Source organism: Cheilinus undulatus, linkage group 6, assembly GCF_018320785.1.
Source record: "Cheilinus undulatus linkage group 6, ASM1832078v1, whole genome shotgun sequence".
Classification (NCBI taxonomy): domain Eukaryota; kingdom Metazoa; phylum Chordata; class Actinopteri; order Labriformes; family Labridae; genus Cheilinus; species Cheilinus undulatus.
The window spans coordinates 742181-764339 of NC_054870.1; the positions used below are offsets into that span (position 1 = coordinate 742181).

The 22159-nt window shown below is 39.6% G+C and overlaps 1 protein-coding gene across 1 annotated transcript; it reads left to right on the forward strand.

Annotated features, from left to right (window-relative positions):
• The first annotated feature begins 11895 nt into the window (after positions 1-11895).
• LOC121511300 (calcium homeostasis modulator protein 2-like) lies at positions 11896-21956 on the forward strand. The gene is made up of 3 exons (XM_041789919.1): positions 11896-12106; positions 12268-12875; positions 19747-21956. The coding sequence occupies exons 2-3, from the start codon at positions 12324-12326 to the stop codon at positions 20158-20160; spliced, it is 966 nt and encodes a 321-aa protein (XP_041645853.1). The 5' UTR covers positions 11896-12106; positions 12268-12323; the 3' UTR covers positions 20161-21956.
• Positions 21957-22159: the final 203 nt, after the last annotated feature.

Genomic DNA, 22159 nt, shown 5'->3' on the forward strand with positions numbered 1-22159 from the left:
GAGAAACCTGCAAAGTTTCTGTCAGCTGTCCTCTACTATTCTATTATTTCACGGACGCCGAGATGAAATTCAGGTGAGTACTTCTAAAAAGTGTCTAAAATCAAATCTTGATTCTGATGTTAATGTTATATTTCATTAATGATTCTACAGTGTTTACACTTGTGTTTGAATTTTCTACAACTCTAAAGGCCAGGGCCAGACTAAGACCTCACAGTGCCCCTGGGCAAGGTCTGTCAAGTGCCCCCATCCCACCAAAGTTCTGCTGCCTTTGGGCTGACATAATGGTAGACTGAGCCGTTAAAGTGTAGGGCGATCAAAGTAGCCATCCCCTCGGCATGAAAACACCTTGTTTGTTAAAGAGGGGGTATTTTGCCTTTTTTCAAGGCTTTCCACCATCTCTCTGATCCCCACGTAGTAGCTTCACATGGTTTACAGCTCAAAAACTCCTCATGTTTCTCACACTGGCGTCCTGAAAAACCCGTATTTTAACCTCTGTCTGAAATGCTTCGTTTTCGCTGCTGTCTCTTTAACACCCCCACCTCCACGGATCTGCTTTCCTCCGATTGGCTGATTTTCCAGAGACTGGATGGGGGCAGGACTCAATGTTTGTGCCCGCCCCCTTCAATGTGGCTAATGTTGCTATGCAAGAACTTGTAAACTACATCTGTACGTGTTAGACCCGGAGTCTGATTCTGATAGTTTGGAGAGAGGGGGAAGAAAAGCAGCAGCAGTGAGGATAGAGCAGGACGTATCTGTTTGGTAAGTGTTTAATTACTGTCTAACTAAATGGCTAAAAGGCCTTGTGGGGGCGGTCTGTTCCGCTTGGCTGGCAGCACGGATGAACCAGTCAGGAGGTCCTATTGCGATGACCTCATCAGTTCGCTCCATCGAAATCTCGTCTCTGGAAGATCTGGGAGAGATTCCCAAAGAACCGTTTTCATCAGTTTACACTCTAATTCCAAGATTTCCGCCACATAGGCTTATCTTGTGGTTTAAAAATGTACATACGTGGAGTATGGACACCCGACATTGTGACTTTATGTTTTAAAAATCAGGAAAGTATAATACCCCCTCTTTAAAGAGCGGATGCACTCCCCGACTCTCTCACTGATGTGGGATATTTGGCTGCTTGGTTCTGAGAAGCTGCAGGGCCCACGTTCAGCTGCCACTTCCTGAAGTTGCGGGAACTCTGGACAGTGTTTGCAGTGAGGTGCTTGTGCAGAGGCTGGTAGTACTGAGCCATCGCTCACCTCAGCAACTGCAGGTGCCAATCTTTGCAAGCTGCTTGGGAATTCCCTCTGACCAGGTCACTGATGATGTTAGCACCGAAGCTAACTTTAGCTGTCTCATGGATGGGAGAAGAGGCTCTCTTGCTAACTGAGCTATCCTCCCCACCCCAGGCCCCCTGACCAATGAGGAGGGGTACATCAGCTCACAGGGTCACAGTGTTGAAACTACGATGACACTCGTGGACAAGCTAATGCGAAGCACTAGGAAATCTCATTAAAGCAGTTCAGTAGGTTGTGATTGTTATGTGCTGACTACTCTGGGCCCCCTTTGGGTCTAGGGGTCCTGGGCAATTGCCCATTTGCACTAATGGTTAGTCCGGCCTTGCTTAAGGCCCATAAAGACCAATGAACTGCTGCAGTCCCAGGGTGATTAGAGGGAAGCAGGAGTGCTTTAAATCAGTCTGAGGCCCTGACATCAGCAACCATGTTCACACAGAGCAGTGGTAATTCTAAAACTAAAACATTACTAAATGTTCATCCACCACCTTTTTCCATGAAGAAGACTAAATTAGGACAGGCTTGAAGAAGATCTTAGATGATAAAAACTCTGAAAACAGAAACAGGCCGACCCTCAGTGGGTCTTCCCTGCTAAAATAAAGGATCAATCAGTCAATCAATCGATAAGGGGGGGTGAGTGGCTGCTCAGTGTGGCGGAGGAATCCTAAAATAACTAGGAAGAGGAACCCAGGCACTCCAAATATGAAAAGAGGAGAAAAATGAGGAAGAAAACACTTAAAAGCTTTTTGGATATCATGGCCAAAATCACATGTTGGCTTTTCAAGTTTCTTCTTCCTCATTTTTCAGATTTTGTCTGGATGCCTGGTTCCTCTTTTTACCACAGCGACTAAAACCAAAACATTCAAAGACCGTGATATTTCTCCTCCGTGTGTAGGCTCAAAAAGCAGAGACTGGTTAGAGTATTCATATACCATATGAACAAAAGTATTTGGCCACACTTGTTATTATTGTATCCAGGTGTTTCAGTCAGACCCACAGGTGTAAAGCCACCACCTGTCCGTGCAGCCTCAGACATCAGTGATCCTAAACGGTTGTTCTGAAGACCTCAGAGACTTCCAGCGTGCAAAGCTCCTGTTCTAAATATAATCCTGAAACTAAACCACTGCAGCTGACAACAAACTGGAACAACCCGGGAGACTGAGAAAACTCAAATGACATGCAAAGGCTACTAGATCAGCTTAAAAAGGAACCAAAAATGGTGGAGTAAAACCCCAGCACTGATACTCAGTGATCTTTCAGTGACTGGTAAACTAAGACTTCTTTTAGAAAGTTTCAGAGATGCAAACACACACAGAAGAAAACCCAGAGAGGTCCAAGCTTTCTGCCAACAACGTGAAAGTGACCAGTCGTTTGTCTTTCACAACATGACAGTCAGTAGCACTGAGCAGAGAATGAGTCCACGAGTCAACAGACACACTAGCTAGGATGGACACACGCAGGAATACTCTCTCCTCCTCTCGCTCTCACACTCAGATCATTGAATGTTTGTTGTTAAAGCCTATAACAACCTACAAGTACACAACACAAATAAGCTCTAAGCCAATAGCAGCTGTGTAACAAGGACTAAGTGTTAAACATCACATCACATCTGAACAGGAGAGCCTTCACCACCAATAAGAACAAGCCATGAGAGTGGAACGCTAGGATTCAGTCAATATGAATGTTAAAAAGAGTACAGTAATGACAGCGGCATGATTAAACTTGACTAACAAATGATTGGAAAAAGGTTTTTTATGAAGGGAAGCGTTTTAAAACAACTGGAAAACCTGTACTTAGAAACTGAGTGGCAGAGAAGGTCATACTAAAGAAACAGTCAAATGATGGAATAAAAAATAGAACTGGCTTTCATTGACTAGAGAAAATCTGTCTTACCCTTTTAAAGCCAATGTTTGCATCAGCAGCAGTAGCAGGCCCCAAGCATTGAGCTCAGTGTGATCGGCCCAGGCTAGCTGATGCTCTATAGCGTGAACCATTACACTTGGTAAACTGGTTCCAGAATATCTCTACCTGAGCGCTCAAGTAAACTTTAATGCTCTTCAAAAATTATGAATAGCCTGACTGAACATTAGTATAACTGATCCACCAAAGTTACGCTTTGGTGAAGGGGTGTGAACTAAAGTGAGCTGGTCTGAGCCATGAAACTCCAGGGCTGAAAATGAATCCCACTCCAACCCTGCCTTATTATAAACCATATGTTCTCGTTGTTATTGCACGTTAAGGACCGGTCATGTTATGCTGTGGAAGCCCCATGGCTATCAAAATAGCTCCTCAGTACATTTAAGATGACTTTCTTTTTATGTTTACTTGAGTAGGTTTATAGACCAGTACTTTTACTTCTATTCAAGCACATTTTAACCAGAGTAACTGTACTTTTACTGGAGAACAATAGTCTGGTACTTTTTCCACCTCTGAACCAGGGACAAAATCTTCAAACCAGCCATGGCTGTAAGTCTTTTATATATTGCATTGGTTAAATAGATAAATAAAGGAATAAATAAGTCCATGAATGAGAGAATAAATGAGAGGTCAACGACCGCTAATGTTCATGGTGCCTAAAAGTCGCCAACACTCCGCTGGTTCCATCGCTGAAGAGTTCTGGACTTCCTCTGGCATTAATGTAAACACTAAAGCTGCAGCAGGAGCTTCATGAATGGGTTTCCATGGCAACAGCTGCATGCAGCCTCACATCACCAAGTCCAGATGGAGTAAAACACACCAACACTGGGCTGTGGAGGGACCAATCATCTTCTCTGTTTACAGTCAGATGGTGAGTCTGGAGGATGCTGGGAGAACGTTATCTGTCTGACTGTGGAGTTTGGTGGAGGAGGGATAATGGTCTGGGGCTGGTTTTCAGGGTCTGGTCTAGACCCCTTATCTCCAGTGAAGGCCAGTCTTAATGCTTCAGCAGACCAAGACATTCTGGACAATGCTACGCTTCCAACAGTTTGGGGAAGACCCGTTTCTGTTCCAGCAGGACTGTGGCCCAGAGACCAGAGAAGGACTAGAAAGACCTGGTCTGATGGAGGACTGGACTGGTCCACACAGAATCCTGACCTCATTACAGTCTCTGTTGGTGGAATGGTCAGGCATCCAGATTCTTTAGTCCATATGTCTGTCAGCATTTCCTTTAAATCTATAATTATTATTATTATTGATTTACTGTTTAGATGACTGCTAGAAAAGAACTGTTCTGACCAAAGGACTGAAATGTAAGGACATGACTGTCATGATTCTGTGTGTTTAGTTTCTTTGGTGTTATCTGTAGCCCTTGTGTTTCTTGTATTTTGTGCTGTATATCATGTTTTAGTGTTTAGTTCAGTTTATTAGGTGTTTTATATAGTCTTTGTGCTTTTGTTATTTCCATGTTTCTAGTTTTATTTTGTATTTCAGTTCCTAGTTAGTTGATTCTAGTCTTTAGTTTATCCCTGTGCGTCATATTTAGTTAATTCTCTGTGTTTCATATTTAGTTAATTCTCTGTGTTTCATATTTAGTTAATTCTCTGTGTTTCATATTTAGTTAATTCTCTGTGTGTCATATTTAGTTAATTCTCTGTGTTTCATATTTAGTTAATTCTCTGTGTTTCATATTTAGTTAATTCTCTGTGTGTCATATTTAGTTAATTCTCTGTGTGTCATATTTAGTTAATTCTCTGTGTGTCATATTTAGTTAATTCTCTGTGCGTCATATTTCGTATTTCCTGTGTTCCATGTTTAGTTTATTCCCTGTGTTTCAGGTTTAGTTACTCCTTGTATTTCATGCTTAGTTTCATTCCCTGTGTTTCAGTTTCCCTCCTGGTTGATTACCTGTCCAGTTTCACCTGTGTCTGATGGTCCACACCTGTCCTCCATTGTTAACCACTCCCTGTGTATTTGAGCTCAGTGTCTCTCTGTGTTGGATCGTTCTGTCAGGTGTGTAGAAAACTCAAAATGGAGGACTCAAATGCAGATAAAGGGAACTGATTTAATTAAACAAACAAAAGTCCAAGGAAAAGCAACTGAGGATCACTAGGAAAAAGCCATAAACAAAAGAATTAAACACTGGAGTCAAAATCAAAGTCCATGAAACAACAAAATCCAAAGGAGGCACGAGGAGAAAACACTGGGAGTAGCAACGGGGAAGACATTTGACGATCCGACACAGAGGGTATTTTTCAAACCGGCGCCCACACACTCTCCCTACCCACTACCCCTCCGTTTGCACGTCCTTGTCATATTAAGTCCGTCCCAAACCAGTTAGCTGGGAGTGGTAGTGGGCTATAAAACCCTCCACCAGCGAGTCTGCACTGATGCCGACTCACCGAACACGTGCGCCGCTCGTTGTGTCCGGTGGTGATCATGGAAGAAGCAACCTTCAAATGTACGACCACCGTTAAACTGAGATAATGATGGTCATACACACGTTTACAACTTCAGATGTTCATGGTACTGAGTATCACGTAAGGGCCGGCCCTGCATTAGTCCAGAAAACGGCTGATGTCTTTATTTTATTGTTAAGTGTTTTTTATTTACAGGGACCGTTTTATTGTTTTTGATGTCTGTGAAGTTTCAATACAAACATAATTTACAAGAAAAAAGAAGCTTTTTGCTGCTCTGTCATAACATCTGACTTAACATTAAATAAAACATTAAAGGATTATTTATTAGTTTAAACTAATAGAATTTACTAAAGAGGAAGAAAATTAATATCCATACAGATTTTTACAGAACGCATGAGCTACAAAAAAGAAAAACAAAAAAACCTGTGCCTTAGACACCCACGCCTTCTGTACGATCTAATCCGCTCATTTCCTCGCTCCCGCAAGATGCGGCTGTGAAGCCATAGTTCCTGTTTCCGGCTGACAGAGGGAAGTTTGTCCCCAAGCTTGCTGCTGTATTTATACTCTTCATCTTGATGAAGGGACTCCACTCAGCTGGGACTGAGACTTCTGACTGAGTGCACTCCAGCACAGAGGGGGAGGGGGGGGGTGTAGGGGTTGGTTTGAAAAACACCCAGAGAGACACAGAGCTCAAATACACAGATACACAATACAACAATGAAGGACAGGTGTGGAGCATCAGACACAGGTGAAACTGGTCAGGTAATCAACCAGGAGGGAAACTGAAGCAGGAAGCAAAACTGAAATCACACACAAGGGAAGGAACTACAAAATAAAACAGGAAACATGGAACATAACACAAGAAGCAGACAAAGACTCAAAACTGGACACAAGAAGCTGAAGTACAGAAACACTGAAAACACAGGAGGATACAGAGAGCCAAACACAGGGAGGGAACCTGAAACACAGGGAATTAACTAAACATGGAACACAGGAAATACTAAATATGAAACACAGAGAATTAACTAAACATGGAACACAGGAAATACTAAATATGAAACACAGAGAATTAACTAAATATGACACACAGAGAATTAACTAAATATGAAACACAGAGAATTAACTAAATATGACACACAGAGAATTAACTAAATATGAAACACAGAGAATTAACTAAATATGAAACACAGAGAATTAACTAAATATGACACACAGAGAATTAACTAAATATGAAACACAGAGAATTAACTAAATATGACACACAGAGAATTAACTAAATATGAAACACAGAGAATTAACTAAATATGAAACACAGAGAATTAACTAAATATGAAACACAGAGAATTAACTAAATATGAAACACAGAGAATTAACTAAATATGAAACACAGAGAATTAACTAAATATGAAACACAGAGAATTAACTAAATATGAAACACAGAGAATTAACTAAATATGAAACACAGAGAATTAACTAAATATGAAACACAGAGAATTAACTAAATATGACACACAGAGAATTAACTAAATATGAAACACAGAGAATTAACTAAATATGACACACAGAGAATTAACTAAATATGAAACACAGAGAATTAACTAAATATGAAACACAGAGAATTAACTAAATATGACACACAGAGAATTAACTAAATATGAAACACAGAGAATTAACTAAATATGACACACAGAGAATTAACTAAATATGAAACACAGAGAATTAACTAAATATGACACACAGAGAATTAACTAAATATGAAACACAGAGAATTAACTAAATATGAAACACAGAGAATTAACTAAATATGAAACACAGAGAATTAACTAAATATGACACACAGAGAATTAACTAAATATGACACAGAGAATTAACTAAATATGAAACACAGAGAATTAACTAAATATGACACACAGAGAATTAACTAAATATGACACACAGAGAATTAACTAAATATGACACACAGAGAATTAACTAAATATGAAACACAGAGAATTAACTAAATATGACACACAGAGAATTAACTAAATATGAAACACAGAGAATTAACTAAATATGAAACACAGAGAATTAACTAAATATGACGCACAGAGAATTAACTAAATATGAAACACAGAGAATTAACTAAATATGAAACACAGAGAATTAACTAAATATGAAACACAGAGAATTAACTAAATATGAAGCACAGAGAATTAACTAAATATGACGCACAGGGATAAACTAAAGACTAGAATCAACTAACTAGGAACTGAAATACAAAATAAAACTAGAAACATGGAAATAACAAAAGCACAAAGACTATATAAAACACCTAATAAACTGAACTAAACACTAAAACATGATATACAGCACAAAATACAAGAAACACAAGGGCTACAGATAACACCAAAGAAACTAAACACACAGAATCATGACAGTCATGTCGACTGAAACTGAACTAAAATGTCCCGAGTTCAGTCGACTAAAACTTTCAAGACTAAAATGGGACTAAAACTAAAAGCCATTTTAATCTAAAGACTATTGCTAAATCTAAAGTAACTTCCAACATTAACACTGTTTACCTGGAGGCAGGGCAGAGAGATGGAAACTGTTCCAGTTTATGTTTTCTTCCCTCTGAGTCTCTATTTTTATCCTATAATAAATAAATAAAGGGATTAATCAAATGTAGAGTACGTTTATTATAAAAATAACTCCCCCATACTGGTTGACAAAGGTTTTATTCAGTGTGAGATAAAAAGGTGTTTTACAGTTTTTCTCAGTGGCTTTGGTCCATTTCTTGAATCATCCTTGACATTAACAAAACAGTAAGTGCATTTCTCAAACAATTCGTACAAATAGCAAAACACCATGGATTACCTGCAAAAGCCAGTCTCCTGCTCAGAATCCTTAGTCCATCTCTCTAAAGTAAATATCTGTGTGAATGAACGTGTCAGTCCATCAGAATGACTGTGTCACTGTACGGATTAGACAGCCAGACTGCTTAGTCATGTTGTCCCTATAACAGTGTAGTCTGGAGGGATGTTCTGATGTGAACTATGGATAAAGCTTTGATGACAGTTATTATAAACTGTAAGTTACACCTTAGTGTATGTGGGAGAGACTGGACAAGATTCACAGTTACGCTTTTACTGTTTGTACTGTAATTTGTTGACGATGTCATTGTGATATAGAAAAGAAAAGACAGCCCTGCATAGCACAAAGAAACAACAACAAAAAAAAATCAGTCTTCTTAGGGAAAACTGTACGTGCAGTGCTGTAGGAATTACAGTGCAGCCTTCCTACACCTCCTGACCTTCCTCTCTGTTGGGCCACAAATTCTCATCCACATCACAATGAGTATCTCCTCTGTCGATGCAGCGTGGAAAGAGTCTTTTAGAGCGTCTTATCCAGCCTCTGCAGGTATCTGCTGTGATGTCATCACACGCTGCATTCATGGCAGCCAGAAGGGTCATCTGTGTGGATGGCGATCACATACTTTCATCTCCATGCTGAGAAAATTCCTCAATCATCAAATTCTCCTCAATCAAATTCCTTCATTGGTTGATCTAATGCTTCACACATTTCCCTTCGTTAGACAAAGTCAAGATTCATCTGGGAGCAATTTACCAATTCAGGACAGATTTAGGAAAAAAAAGTCTCATGGAAATGCAAAGAAATATGCTTGACATATTACGACAACATGTTCAACCATGTTGCATGTAAAGCTGTGTGTGATGAACTAAAGCCTAAATGTTGTGGGGGTGGGACTATTCAACAGAGACCCATTATAATACATTTTGATCAACATGACAGAAGCAGCTGATAATGTAGGAAACAGCAGAGAATTGTACAGAATCATTTGCATGGATATACCAAAGCATCTGCAACTTGATCAAAGAAATGAGAAACTGCTTTTTTGATGTGCACAAGTGACACAATGATGTGAAGTAGTTTTGAGAATTTCAATTCTGATCTGAGAAATGGACCAAAGCGACTGAGAAAAACTGTAATCATCTAAAACATGTCTCTAGTCCAGGTCCAACTGCTTCTGCTGCAGTATAAATCATCCATTTTATTCTGTTACCTGCCACTTTAGCACACAGTAATCCACTATCAACCATAATTAGCATGATAAGAAGACAGGCGGGGGCTTTTTGAGGGGCCTTGGACCTGGTGGGAGTATGTCAAAGACCATAGGACAGATGTTGTCCTCTGCAGCCATTGGTGGTTCATCAGTTTACAGAGAAAAAAGCCTGTGTTAATACAATTAGCATTCAAAGTCTCAAATAACTGAGCGTGCCATGGAGACAGTCTCTGATTACCACCACTGTTCCTAATATGGCGGTCCTTGGCAAACACTGGGAGTGTTATGACCATCAGCTCAGGAACACTTGTAGAAGGCCCTCTGTATTAATAGTATCAACTAAATGTCAACCAGGACCAGCTGTCAGCTGTCTATGAAACTTCACATTTACACTGTGCTACCAAATCACTGATTTAACACTAACTAAATACCGTTTCACTGTCAGCCCCTCCCCAGGGACGGGTTCGTCTCATCAGAGTCCATTTTGACATTTTCTCAGACTTTTAGCCCCCTATTTATAATAAAATATACTTAACTATTGAACATAATATTAGACTTATATAGGACTTACATGTAAGGTAAACTAATCTTGAGAAAGGCTTTAGAGTATGTATTACATTACTAAAGATACTGTCATCACCTAGAACATGACAATTTTAAGTAGAACTAACCCAAATGAAAGGTTTTAGTTAGGCAGAGGTATTTCACCTTTATCAGAGTAACTTAATATTACTGTGCATTGTGTATGTGTTTTATATATAGAGCACCCTAACCCTAACCAAAGTCAGGTTTCTGCCACAGCTGCCCTTAATTAACAGCATTGCTAATTACCTAAATCATTTTTATGTTTCTGCAATGGTTAATACACCAATATGTAGAAGCTCTTTAACCCAAATGATATTTTTAATGCTAAAATTGAATTATTATTGTTATCCATGAATTTTCAAATTTACTGATTTACAAAAAAACTGAAAAAATAGTAAAGCACATTAATATTTCTGATTAATGTGTCAGATTATAGTTATTTACTGTCATTCCTGAACAGAAAAATGAGTTTTAGTGCTTGAATGTTATGCTTGATTCATTTCTGACTTCTCAGAGAAGCCCAGTGAGCCGGCTCAAAGTTGGGTGAATTCAGTTTGAAATTCCTCATTCCTGTTCAAAATGGTAAAACGTGGAGAGCTGACTGACAATGAAAGAGTCTGCATTAAAGCACTTCATGATGCTGGATGGTCTCTGAGACAGAGATGACAGCTGGTCTAGTACATTTGTTAGGTGCTGTACATATTTACTATATTTAAGAATTCTGTTTTAATCCAATTTCTAACAGCAAATCAAGGTACATGGTTGGTTGGTCAGTGGGTCAGTAGGCAGGTGTTATTCCCCCAGCACCACTCCGTGTCCGTGTATAAAAAGCACTGATTGGTGTTTTTAACCATGTAGTATTTTTGCCTTGCATTCAGCACACTAATCTTGTGGTACCACATTCGCTCCTCTCTCTAACTGAGTGGGTCACTTCACTCATGGTGCAAAAGTAATACCAGGAACATGTGCAAAAGAATCCTGCACTGTAAAACCCAACAAGCTGAAAATTCCCAAAACAACTGAGGTCAAATGTTTTTAGCAGTGGGAATACATTCTTTGAGTATGACTTAAGTTAAATAGACAATTAACCACTGCAGTTTTCTCCTAAGTCTTTCACTTATTTTAATTCTGACCACGTCAGCCAAAGTAAGTCCATTTCAAAGACTTAAAGGTGTTAGTGATGTGGGGGAGGAAGGACTGATCAGTACAACAATTAACCAGAACAAACACGCCGTTCATAGGTGAAAACATACCTTCATTTTATCTATTAAAAGCTGAGATGACACCATATGAAGATCTTCGTGTTTAGACTGAACATGTGTTTCATTAACTCTGACAGACAGAGCTGAAAAACTGTTTTCCTGAACTGATTTTGAAGCAGCTGTAACTGTTGAGTCTAGGATTATATGAAGACAACAGTGCTGCCTCTGCCGATGCCTGAAGGAGGTCAGGTGACTTCTGCCCACAGCTTCCTGATATGTACATCTGTGACTATGATTTATTTCTGTGATGTGTTTCTGCTGCTCAGTCCCTGCTCTGCTCTGATTGGCTGCCTTATTGCTCTGTGGTCTACGGCACATGTTTTCACTTACAGAACTTTTTTTCTCTGGGGAGGAAACATGAGGGCAGTTCCTGACTGTGAGTCATCTCTGGTGCCCGGGCTGACACTCTCAAAGTTGGTCCTAAAAGAAGCGGTTTCTCTTTACTTTCTTGCATGTTTTTTCCTTTCAGACTCAATGTATTTTTATAGTTTTCCCTGAGATATCTCTCTACACGATGCCTGTTATGGAGTATGAGGGCTGAGACACATCGTGGCCTCAGGACACCACCAGAGCGTGAGTTTGCATGACTTTCTCTGACAGTCACTCTTTGTTTCACATGACAGGATTTATTTTTAGGACTAGTTAATATTAAAAGCAGCATGCTCATCTAAAACTGTTTTTTTTCTTGCTATGCTTTTTGTTCAACCATTCCTCTTTTCTTTCTCTCACTGCAGTCTGGATCATCTTTTTATAAAACTGCTTCAGTTCAGCTCTCACTGAAGATCCCAACATGGCTGCTGCTGCCCTGGTCGCAGAGAACTTTAAGTTTGTGTCCCTCTTCTTCAAGAGTAAAGATGTGATGATCTTTAACGGTCTGATCGCTCTGGGCACCGTAGCCAGCCAGACCGCCTACAACGTGTTTGCCTTTAATTGTCCATGTTCCTCTGGGAGAAACTACCGCTACGGCCTGGCTGCCATTGGCGTTCCTGCTCTAGCTCTTTTTCTTGTGGGAATAATGTTGAACAAAAGCACCTGGGATGTAGTGTCTGAATGCCGGCTCAGAAAGTGCCGGAAGCTGTCAGGAGCTGCAGGCTTTGCTCTGCTGGGAACCATCTTCGGTCAGGCTGTGGTCGCTCCTCTTACCTGGGTGGTGATCTCTCTGCTGCAGGGTGAGGCGTACACGTGTGCCCTCAGTGAGTTTGTGAACTCCACCACGGCGGAGGGCTTCCCCACAGTCAAAGGGTCAGAGGTCATGGCAAAACTGCCATGTAAAGGAAGTGTTTCAGAGGAACTGCAGGGCTTCAGGGCTGAGATCGAACGTCTACTGAAATATGAATCACAGGTAGTGGATTCTTTATGTTCTTTGACAGCTTGTCTCCTACTGTTATGAATAATAACTCTGCTCTGGTAAGGAATGTCAAACCACTTCATTAGGTACACCTGTTCAACTGCTCATTAGCATAAATATCTAACCAACCAATCGCATGGCAGGAACCCTTGCTTTAAAGTATGCAGACATGGTCAAGACAATGTGCTGAAGTTCAAACTGAGCATCAGTAGGGGAAGAAAGGTTAAAGTGAGCGTGCCATGGTTGTTGGCAGTCTGGCAGGGTTTCCAAGACAGCCTTGCTGTAGACCGTTTATTTCAGTCAGCCACTCTCACAGAACGTTCATCTCAAAACAGAAATACACACTAAAACATTCAAAATAAAATCAGATTAGTCATATGTTAAGGGTTAGGACACCAAAATCTGATTAGAAAAAGGTTTTTCCCTCATAAATACATTCTGCCATGGCCAGCATAAAGCTTGCGTAGCCCTGTTACCTGCATAAACCACTTAGACCATGTAGCATCATAGCCAATAGGGCTAAAGTGAAGCTATCAAAGCAGCTAAATAACCCTCCTTATCAAGATTATCTGTGTAGCCAAGTTGGCTTTAGCTATGTTTGCTAAAGCTCACTTGGCTAAAGCTAATTTAGCTATGTAAAACAGAGCTAAATAGCTAACATAACTCACAAAGCAGCTGTGTAAGCTATGTAGATACATTATCTATGTAGCTATGTTAGCTAAAGGTCATCTCGCTTAAGCTAACACAACTATACTGTCGTTGATCAGGAGGACTAAAAACTAGACAAAAATGTCATTTAGATTTCATCAGACATTCAAATCAATGACATTTCTACACTGCTGGTAACTCTGTCAAAATACACACAGCTGTAGCTTTCTGCTTCTCAGCTGTAGAAAGCAGGGACCCCAGGTTTGGCAGGGGGTGTAGAACGCACCACTGTGACTTGGTGACAAATAAAAGCAGTAGCATGAATGCCTGGACTAAAGACTCAAATGTGAGGACTGTTATGGACTAAAACTAGACTCAAATGTGAGGACTGTTGTGGACTAAAACTAGACTCAAATGTGAGGACTGTTGTGGACTAACTAGACTCAAATGTGAGGACTGTTGTGGACTAAAACTAGACTCAAATGTGAGGACTGTTGTGGACTAACTAGACTAAAATGTGAGGACTGTTGTGGACTAAAACTAGACTCAAATGTGAGGACTGTTGTGGACTAAAACTAGACTCAAATGTGAGGACTGTTGTGGACTAAAACTAGACTCAAATGTGAGGACTGTTGTGGACTAACTAGACTCAAATGTGAGGACTGTTGTGGACTAAAACTAGACTCAAATGTGAGGACTGTTATGGACTAAAACTAGACTCAAATGTGAGGCGTGTTATGGAATAAAACTAGACTAAAATGTGAGGACTGTTATGGACTAAAACTAGACTAAAATGTGAGGACTGTTATGGACTAAAACTAGACTAAAATGTGAGGACTGTTATGGACTAAAACTAGACTAAATTGTGAGGCGTGTTATGGACTAAAACTAGACTAAAATGTGAGGACTGTTATGGACTAAAACTAGACTAAATTGTGAGGCGTGTTATGGACTAAAACTAGACTAAAATGTGAGGACTGTTATGGACTAAAACTAGACTAAAATGTGAGGACCGTTATGGACTAAAATGTGAGGACTGTTATGGACTAAAACTAGACTAAAATGTGAGGACCGTTATGGACTAAAATGTGAGGACTGTTATGGACTAAAACTAGACTAAAATGTGAGGACCGTTATGGACTAAAACTAGACTAAATTGTGAGGCGTGTTATGGACTAAAACTAGACTAAAATGTGAGGACTGTTATGGACTAAAACTAGACTAAATTGTGAGGACTGTTATGGACTAAACCTAGACTAAAATGTGAGGACTGTTATGGACTAAAACTAGACTAAAATGTGAGGACTGTTATGGACTAAAACTAGACTAAAATGTGAGGTGTGTTATGGAATAAAACTAGACTAAATTGTGAGGCGTGTTATGGACTAAAACTAGACTAAATTGTGAGGCGTGTTATGGAATAAAACTAGACTAAAATGTGAGGACTGTTATGGACAAAAACTAGACTAAAATGTGAGGACTGTTATGGACTAAAACTAGACTAAAATGTGAGGACTGTTATGGACTAAACCTAGACTAAATTGTGAGGCGTGTTATGGACTAAAACAAGACTAAAATGTGAGGACTGTTATGGACTAAACCTAGACTAAATTGTGAGGCGTGTTATGGACTAAACCTAGACTAAATTGTGAGGACTGTTATGGACTAAACTAGACTAAAATGTGAGGACTTTAATGGACTAAAACTAGACTAAAATGTGAGGACTGTTGTGGACTAACTAGACTAAATTGTGAGGCGTGTTATGGACTAAAACTAGACTAAATTGTGAGGACTGTTATGGACTAAAACTAGACTAAATTGTGAGGACTGTTATGGACTAAAACTAGACTAAAATGTGAGGACTGTTATGGACTAAAACTAGACTAAAATGTGAGGACTGTTATGGACTAAAACTAGACTAAAATGTGAGGACTGTTATGGACTAAAACTAGACTCAAATGTGAGGACTGTTATGGACTAAAACTAGACTAAATTGTGAGGCGTGTTATGGACTAAAACTAGACTAAAATGTGAGGACTGTTATGGACTAAAACTAGACTAAAATGTGAGGACTGTTATGGACTAAAACTAGACTAAAATGTGAGGACTGTTATGGACTAAACCTAGACTAAATTGTGAGGCGTGTTATGGACTAAAACAAGACTAAAATGTGAGGACTGTTATGGACTAAACCTAGACTAAATTGTGAGGCGTGTTATGGACTAAACCTAGACTAAATTGTGAGGACTGTTATGGAATAAAACTAGACTAAAATGTGAGGACTTTAATGGACTAAAACTAGACTAAAATGTGAGGACTGTTGTGGACTAACTAGACTAAATTGTGAGGCGTGTTATGGACTAAAACTAGACTAAATTGTGAGGACTGTTATGGACTAAAACTAGACTAAATTGTGAGGACTGTTATGGACTAAAACTAGACTAAAATGTGAGGACTGTTATGGACTAAAACTAGACTAAAATGTGAGGACTGTTATGGACTAAAACTAGACTAAAATGTGAGGACTGTTATGGACTAAAACTAGACTCAAATGTGAGGCGTGTTATGGACTAAAACTAGACTAAAATGTGAGGACTGTTATGGACTAAACCTAGACTAAATTGTGAGGCGTGTTATGGACTAAAACAAGACTAAAATGTGAGGACTGTTATGGACTAAACCTAGACTAAATTGTGAGGCGTGTTATGGACTAAACCTAGACTAAATTGTGAGGACTGTTATGGAATAAAACTAGACTAAAATGTGAGGACTTTAATGGACTAAAACTAGACTAAAATGTGAGGACTGTTGTGGACTAACTAGACTAAATTGTGAGGCGTGTTATGGACTAAAACTAGACTAAATTGTGAGGACTGTTATGGACTAAAACTAGACTAAATTGTGAGGACTGTTATGGACTAAAACTAGACTAAAATGTGAGGACTGTTATGGACTAAAACTAGACTAAAATGTGAGGACTGTTATGGACTAAAACTAGACTAAAATGTGAGGACTGTTATGGACTAAAACTAGACTAAAATGTGAGGACTGTTATGGACTAAAACTAGACTAAATTGTGAGGCGTGTTATGGACTAAAACTAGACTAAATTGTGAGGCGTGTTATGGACTAAAACTAGACTAAATTGTGAGGACTGTTATGGAATAAAACTAGACTAAAATGTGAGGACTGTTATGGACAAAAACTAGACTAAAATGTGAGGACTGTTATGGACTAAAACTAGACTAAAATGTGAGGACTGTTATGGACTAAACCTAGACTAAATTGTGAGGCGTGTTATGGACTAAAACAAGACTAAAATGTGAGGACTGTTATGGACTAAACCTAGACTTAATTGTGAGGCGTGTTATGGACTAAACCTAGACTAAATTGTGAGGACTGTTATGGACTAAACTAGACTAAAATGTGAGGACTTTAATGGACTAAAACTAGACTAAAATGTGAGGACTGTTGTGGACTAACTAGACTAAATTGTGAGGCGTGTTATGGACTAAAACTAGACTAAAATGTGAGGACTGTTATGGAATAAAACTAGACTAAAATGTGAGGACTGTTATGGACTAAACCTAGACTAAAATGTGAGGACTGTTATGGAATAAAACTAGACTAAAATGTGAGGACTGTTATGGACTAAAACTAGACTAAAATGTGAGGACTGTTATGGACTAAAACTAGACTAAAATGTGAGGACTGTTATGGACTAAAACTAGACTAAAATGTGAGGACTGTTATGGACTAAAACTAGACTAAAATGTGAGGACTGTTATGGACTAAAACTAGACTAAAATGTGAGGACTGTTGTGGACTAACTAGACTAAATTGTGAGGCGTGTTATGGACTAAAACTAGACTAAAATGTGAGGACTGTTATGGAATAAAACTAGACTAAAATGTGAGGACTGTTATGGACTAAAACTAGACTAAAATGTGAGGACTGTTATGGAATAAAACTAGACTAAAATGTGAGGACTGTTATGGACTAAAACTAGACTAAAATGTGAGGACTGTTATGGACTAAAACTAGACTAAAATGTGAGGACTGTTATGGACTAAAACTAGACTAAAATGTGAGGACCGTTATGGACTAAAACTAGACTAAAATGTGAGGACTGTTATGGACTAAAACTAGACTAAAATGTGAGGACTGTTATGGACTAAAACTAGACTAAAATGTGAGGACTGTTATGGACTAAAACTAGACTAAAATGTGAGGACCGTTATGGACTAAAACTAGACTAAAATGTGAGGACTGTTATGGACTAAAACTAGACTAAAATGTGAGGACTGTTATGGACTAAACCTAGACTAAAATGTGAGGACTGTTATGGACTAAAACTAGACTAAAATGTGAGGACTGTTATGGACTAAAACTAGACTAAAATGTGAGGACTGTTATGGACTAAAACTAGACTAAAATGTGAGGACTGTTATGGACTAAACCTAGACTAAAATGTGAGGACTGTTATGGACTAAAACTAGACTAAAATGTGAGGACTGTTATGGACTAAAACTAGACTAAAATGTGAGCACTGTTATGGACTAAAACTAGACCACAACCCCTGATGCGTTAAACGGACTCAAACTCTCAGAGGTATCTGATTTAGTAAACATTTACGATAACTGTAAAACCAGTATTGGTTTAGTAGCAGTTATTAAGGTATTTTAGGTTATAGCTTCTTAATTTTTTTCATACATTTAAGTCTGGTTAATCTAACTGTCAAAAGTTAAATTTCACTGTTCAAAATGTTAACCTTGAAAAGCAGATGGATACGCCCGTTTCCTTGTTTTTCACTGGTGAATCCATCTTGCAACGCTCCCATCTGAACTGTTTGGGGCGGGTTAGAAAGTGACAGGACCAATCAAGGATGAGGGGCGGTACTTTCAGGCGCAGCAGAGTCGTGACGTAAACAAGCAGCAGCAAGAGCTGGTGCAGTTATGGAGGAAGAGATTAGCGTGGATGCTGCTATAGCGCCAGTTTTATCAGAACTTGACAAAGTTTCTTTGTTAAAAGAAGAACAAAGAACAGCAGTGAGTTGTTTTCTTTTCAAAAACCACAAAAGTTGAGTACTTACATGTCTTTAGTCGCCATGTTTCACGTTATTCCTCAGTAGCTGAGCACACGCAGCTCGATACCAGCTACGTAACGTGTTTTTTGCTCTGACTGGCCCGTAGAGATGTAACAGATAGAACATTCACCCAATCACACTCTGAGTTTTTTTCAAAGCCTCTGCCTTTACCCAAATGTTTCCTATTGAAGCTTTCCCGGATGGATGTGTGAAACAAATCCATCTGGCGTGTCAGGTTAGGAAAATGTACTATTTCTGTCTAAATGTAACTCATATGTTGAAGTTCTTTTCGTAAAGTGTTCCTCATTCATGGCAGCTTCCCTCATTTCTAGCACATACTTTTGCACTGAACCAGGAAGAAGTCCTCTTCCATCATGGCCACTGCCCTGTCCACTGTGGCAGGACTGCTCTAACCCAGTTAGTAACTTCACTCTTGGTGCAAAAGTGTCTAATGCCCAAAGGCATTCTAAGAAAACTGCAGATCAAGAATAAAAATGTGTTACATCAGAAAATAGAGCTGAAAAAGCTATTATGGATTATTAAATAGACAGAACTGAATGCTTCTACTGTTCAGTCTTATGGTACATAACAGGGCAGAAGCTGGATAAAAGCGGGATGCATGACCCCATCCAAAGCTTTTTGCCACTGATGATTGGTCCACATAGACCCAAGTGTGTGGACCAATTATCGAGAGAGAAAGAAACTTATTACATTTACTCAAATGATTGTAATTGAATAGCCTTTTGGGTTCATGTACTTTTTTGAGTACATTTTGAAAAACATCAAATAATGAGTAAAAACACAGCAACTAAAAGCCCTAATTTTATCTTTCTGTCAACAACATGAGCCTGGCTTTAACTACACACAGAGAGAGATTCTGATTCCACGTCACATCTAAAAACAGCAGCTGTATTTCACTTTGTTATAAAGGTGTGACTCTACCTGGACAACCTGGATGGAGATCCATATTCTCATGTTGTTACTGCCAGGAATGAACGATTGTATTTCACCATGCAACTCATCATCTCTACTCAGTTTTCAGTACTCAGAGTACACGTTCAATAAAGATGTACTTTCATTACAGTGCAGCAGCCTTCCAAGGTGTTGCATTCACACCTGTCCCTCTTCTCAGTTAATAGGCTGGCTGTTGGTGGCAGGAATGTCTCTGGCTGTTTTCCTCATGCTGTGTATGAAGCGGTGCTCTTCTCCACTGGGCTACCAACAAGAGGACTACTGGCACCTGTACCGATCTCAAGAAAAGAGCCTCTTCCAGCGCACCGCAGAAGTCCATGCTCGTCTTCTGGCTGCAGAGAACATTAAGAGCTTCTTTGGTTTTGCAGTTTTCAGTAAGGAGGAGAAGGAGCAGCTGGCTGAATATCAGAATGCCAGTCCTATCTGCAGCACGAACTGGAACCGAGTGACCGGAGTCTACCTCTACAGGGAGAAGAAGGGGCTGCCTCTGTACAGCAGGCTCAACAAATGGGCCACGTATGACCTGGAGAACAACGCAGAGGCCATGGACAAAGAGATGGAGACGTACAGCTGACGTTCAGAGACAGAGGTAGGCTTCCTGGAGAACGAGGGAGAGAGGCTGCCAACGTCAGAGAGAAATGAAAAGACTCTGAATGTCTGAATGGCATTACATGTGCAGAAATGCACTGGGAACTATTTAGGCTTTTTAAAGTAATGCTATTGGCCACTTGCAGGTAAACTACCATAACGTCACTCACCTGTGGACCACAGAGGTGTCGGTGATGATTTTAGCCTACTAGGCATTTTGTTTGATAATTACATTCTAGTTGTACTGAAGAGCATCAATGAAACAGAGAAATGTAATAGAAAGAGTCTGCCCTCTAATAACACAACTGTAGATCTTCTTAAAAATGCTTCATTCAGGAACAAGCAGAGTAATGAGTGCAACTCTAGTTAAAGGCTGCTCAGACTACACCAAGTCAGCCTGATTTTAGACCAACTGCAACGTCGCAGCCCATAGTCAAATCATGACCTTAAAGTCTAACATAATAAACACATCGGAGACGCCCCACAACCACGACTCGACAAGACCAGCATGTCAGAAATGTTCTTACACCATCGTCTAGTCTGACCTGACGCCAACAACCTGAATCCTGACGTCTACCAACAGGAGAGCATCGGTTCTTTTTTTCCATCATCATTTACCAGAGTCCCGTATTTTCTCCTGCTGGGAGACTAATCTGTACATTTTATTTTATTCATTTATGCTATCACATGCAGACTTTCAGTTCTGTCTGAAGGAGAGCCCGCCCTCATTGTCCTCCTCTAGAAACATCCAGAACTGTTATCAATAACCCAGTCCATAACTGTTTCTTGTTTTCTCCTCTAAAAGCCTAAGACCGCTGCAGTCACAGAGCACTTCTGTTGTAGAGTGATCGACACTCTGAGACCGCCCCGACAGTCTTAATACAGTAAAGTGCCTCTACTGTAGGTAGTAAGTGTTAACTTGTCTCCCCTTTAACAGACCAATAGTAGTAAAGTAAATCATTATTTTAAAAAAATCTAATTATTTTATCAGAAATGTTTGTCAGATTTTAGACCAATGGCAGACTCAGGTGCTCTTTGGATTATTTTTCAGCCCCGAAACATCCTGGAAGCCTTTTTTAGAGTGTATTTAACACACATTTGACTCAGTGAGCTGATTCACCTCCAAGGATGCTCTCAGTCAGAGAAACTTGCACAGACTGGACTGACAGAGGCCTTTCTTCAAACACGGGCAGTCGTGTTAAAGCATACGTAGATGTAAACACCAACACTTCTACGTCTAGCTTTCTACTGAAATGCTGCAAAGACACCAGCATGCAACGCTGCTAACGCCTCATTATTCAGGTTTTCTGTTGCAGAGAAACAATGTCTAATGCTTTAGAGCAGCCATTATGCATGGCTGTGTTCAAACACCTTCAGGTACAGTGGGGTCCCCAGTCCCTGGAACCTTTATTTTGGGGGTGGTGGGCTGAAAAGGTTGAGAACCCCTGCCTTAGAGGTCTCAAACTGAGCTTGATCAGTGTTCCTTATACAAAGAGTCTCCTGTCTGGACACGAGTCTTTGTTTATCACTATTATTAGCACTGGTATCCCATAACTACTGTGCCCCCATGTCCCGTCTGGGCTGGGACAGGACACACACTGACACCAGATGCAGAAGGTCAGGTTATGAGTTTATGAGCAGGAAGCTCCTTTTTGAAAATGTTTTCATTTAAGTTTCCTCTTCTGCTTATAGAAATACAGAGCTTAACAAATGTATTAGAGCACCCTAACCCTAACCAAAGTCAGGTTTCTGCCACAGCTGCCCTAAATTAACAGCATTGGTAATTACCAAAATCATTTTGATGTTTCTGCAATGGTTAATACACCAATATGTAGAAGCTCTTTAACCCAAATGATATTTTTAATGCTAAAATTGAATTATTATTGTTATCCATGAATTTTCAGATTTACTGATTTACAAAAAAACTGAAAAAATAGTAAAGCACATTAATATTTCTGATTGATATGTCAGATTATAGTTATTTA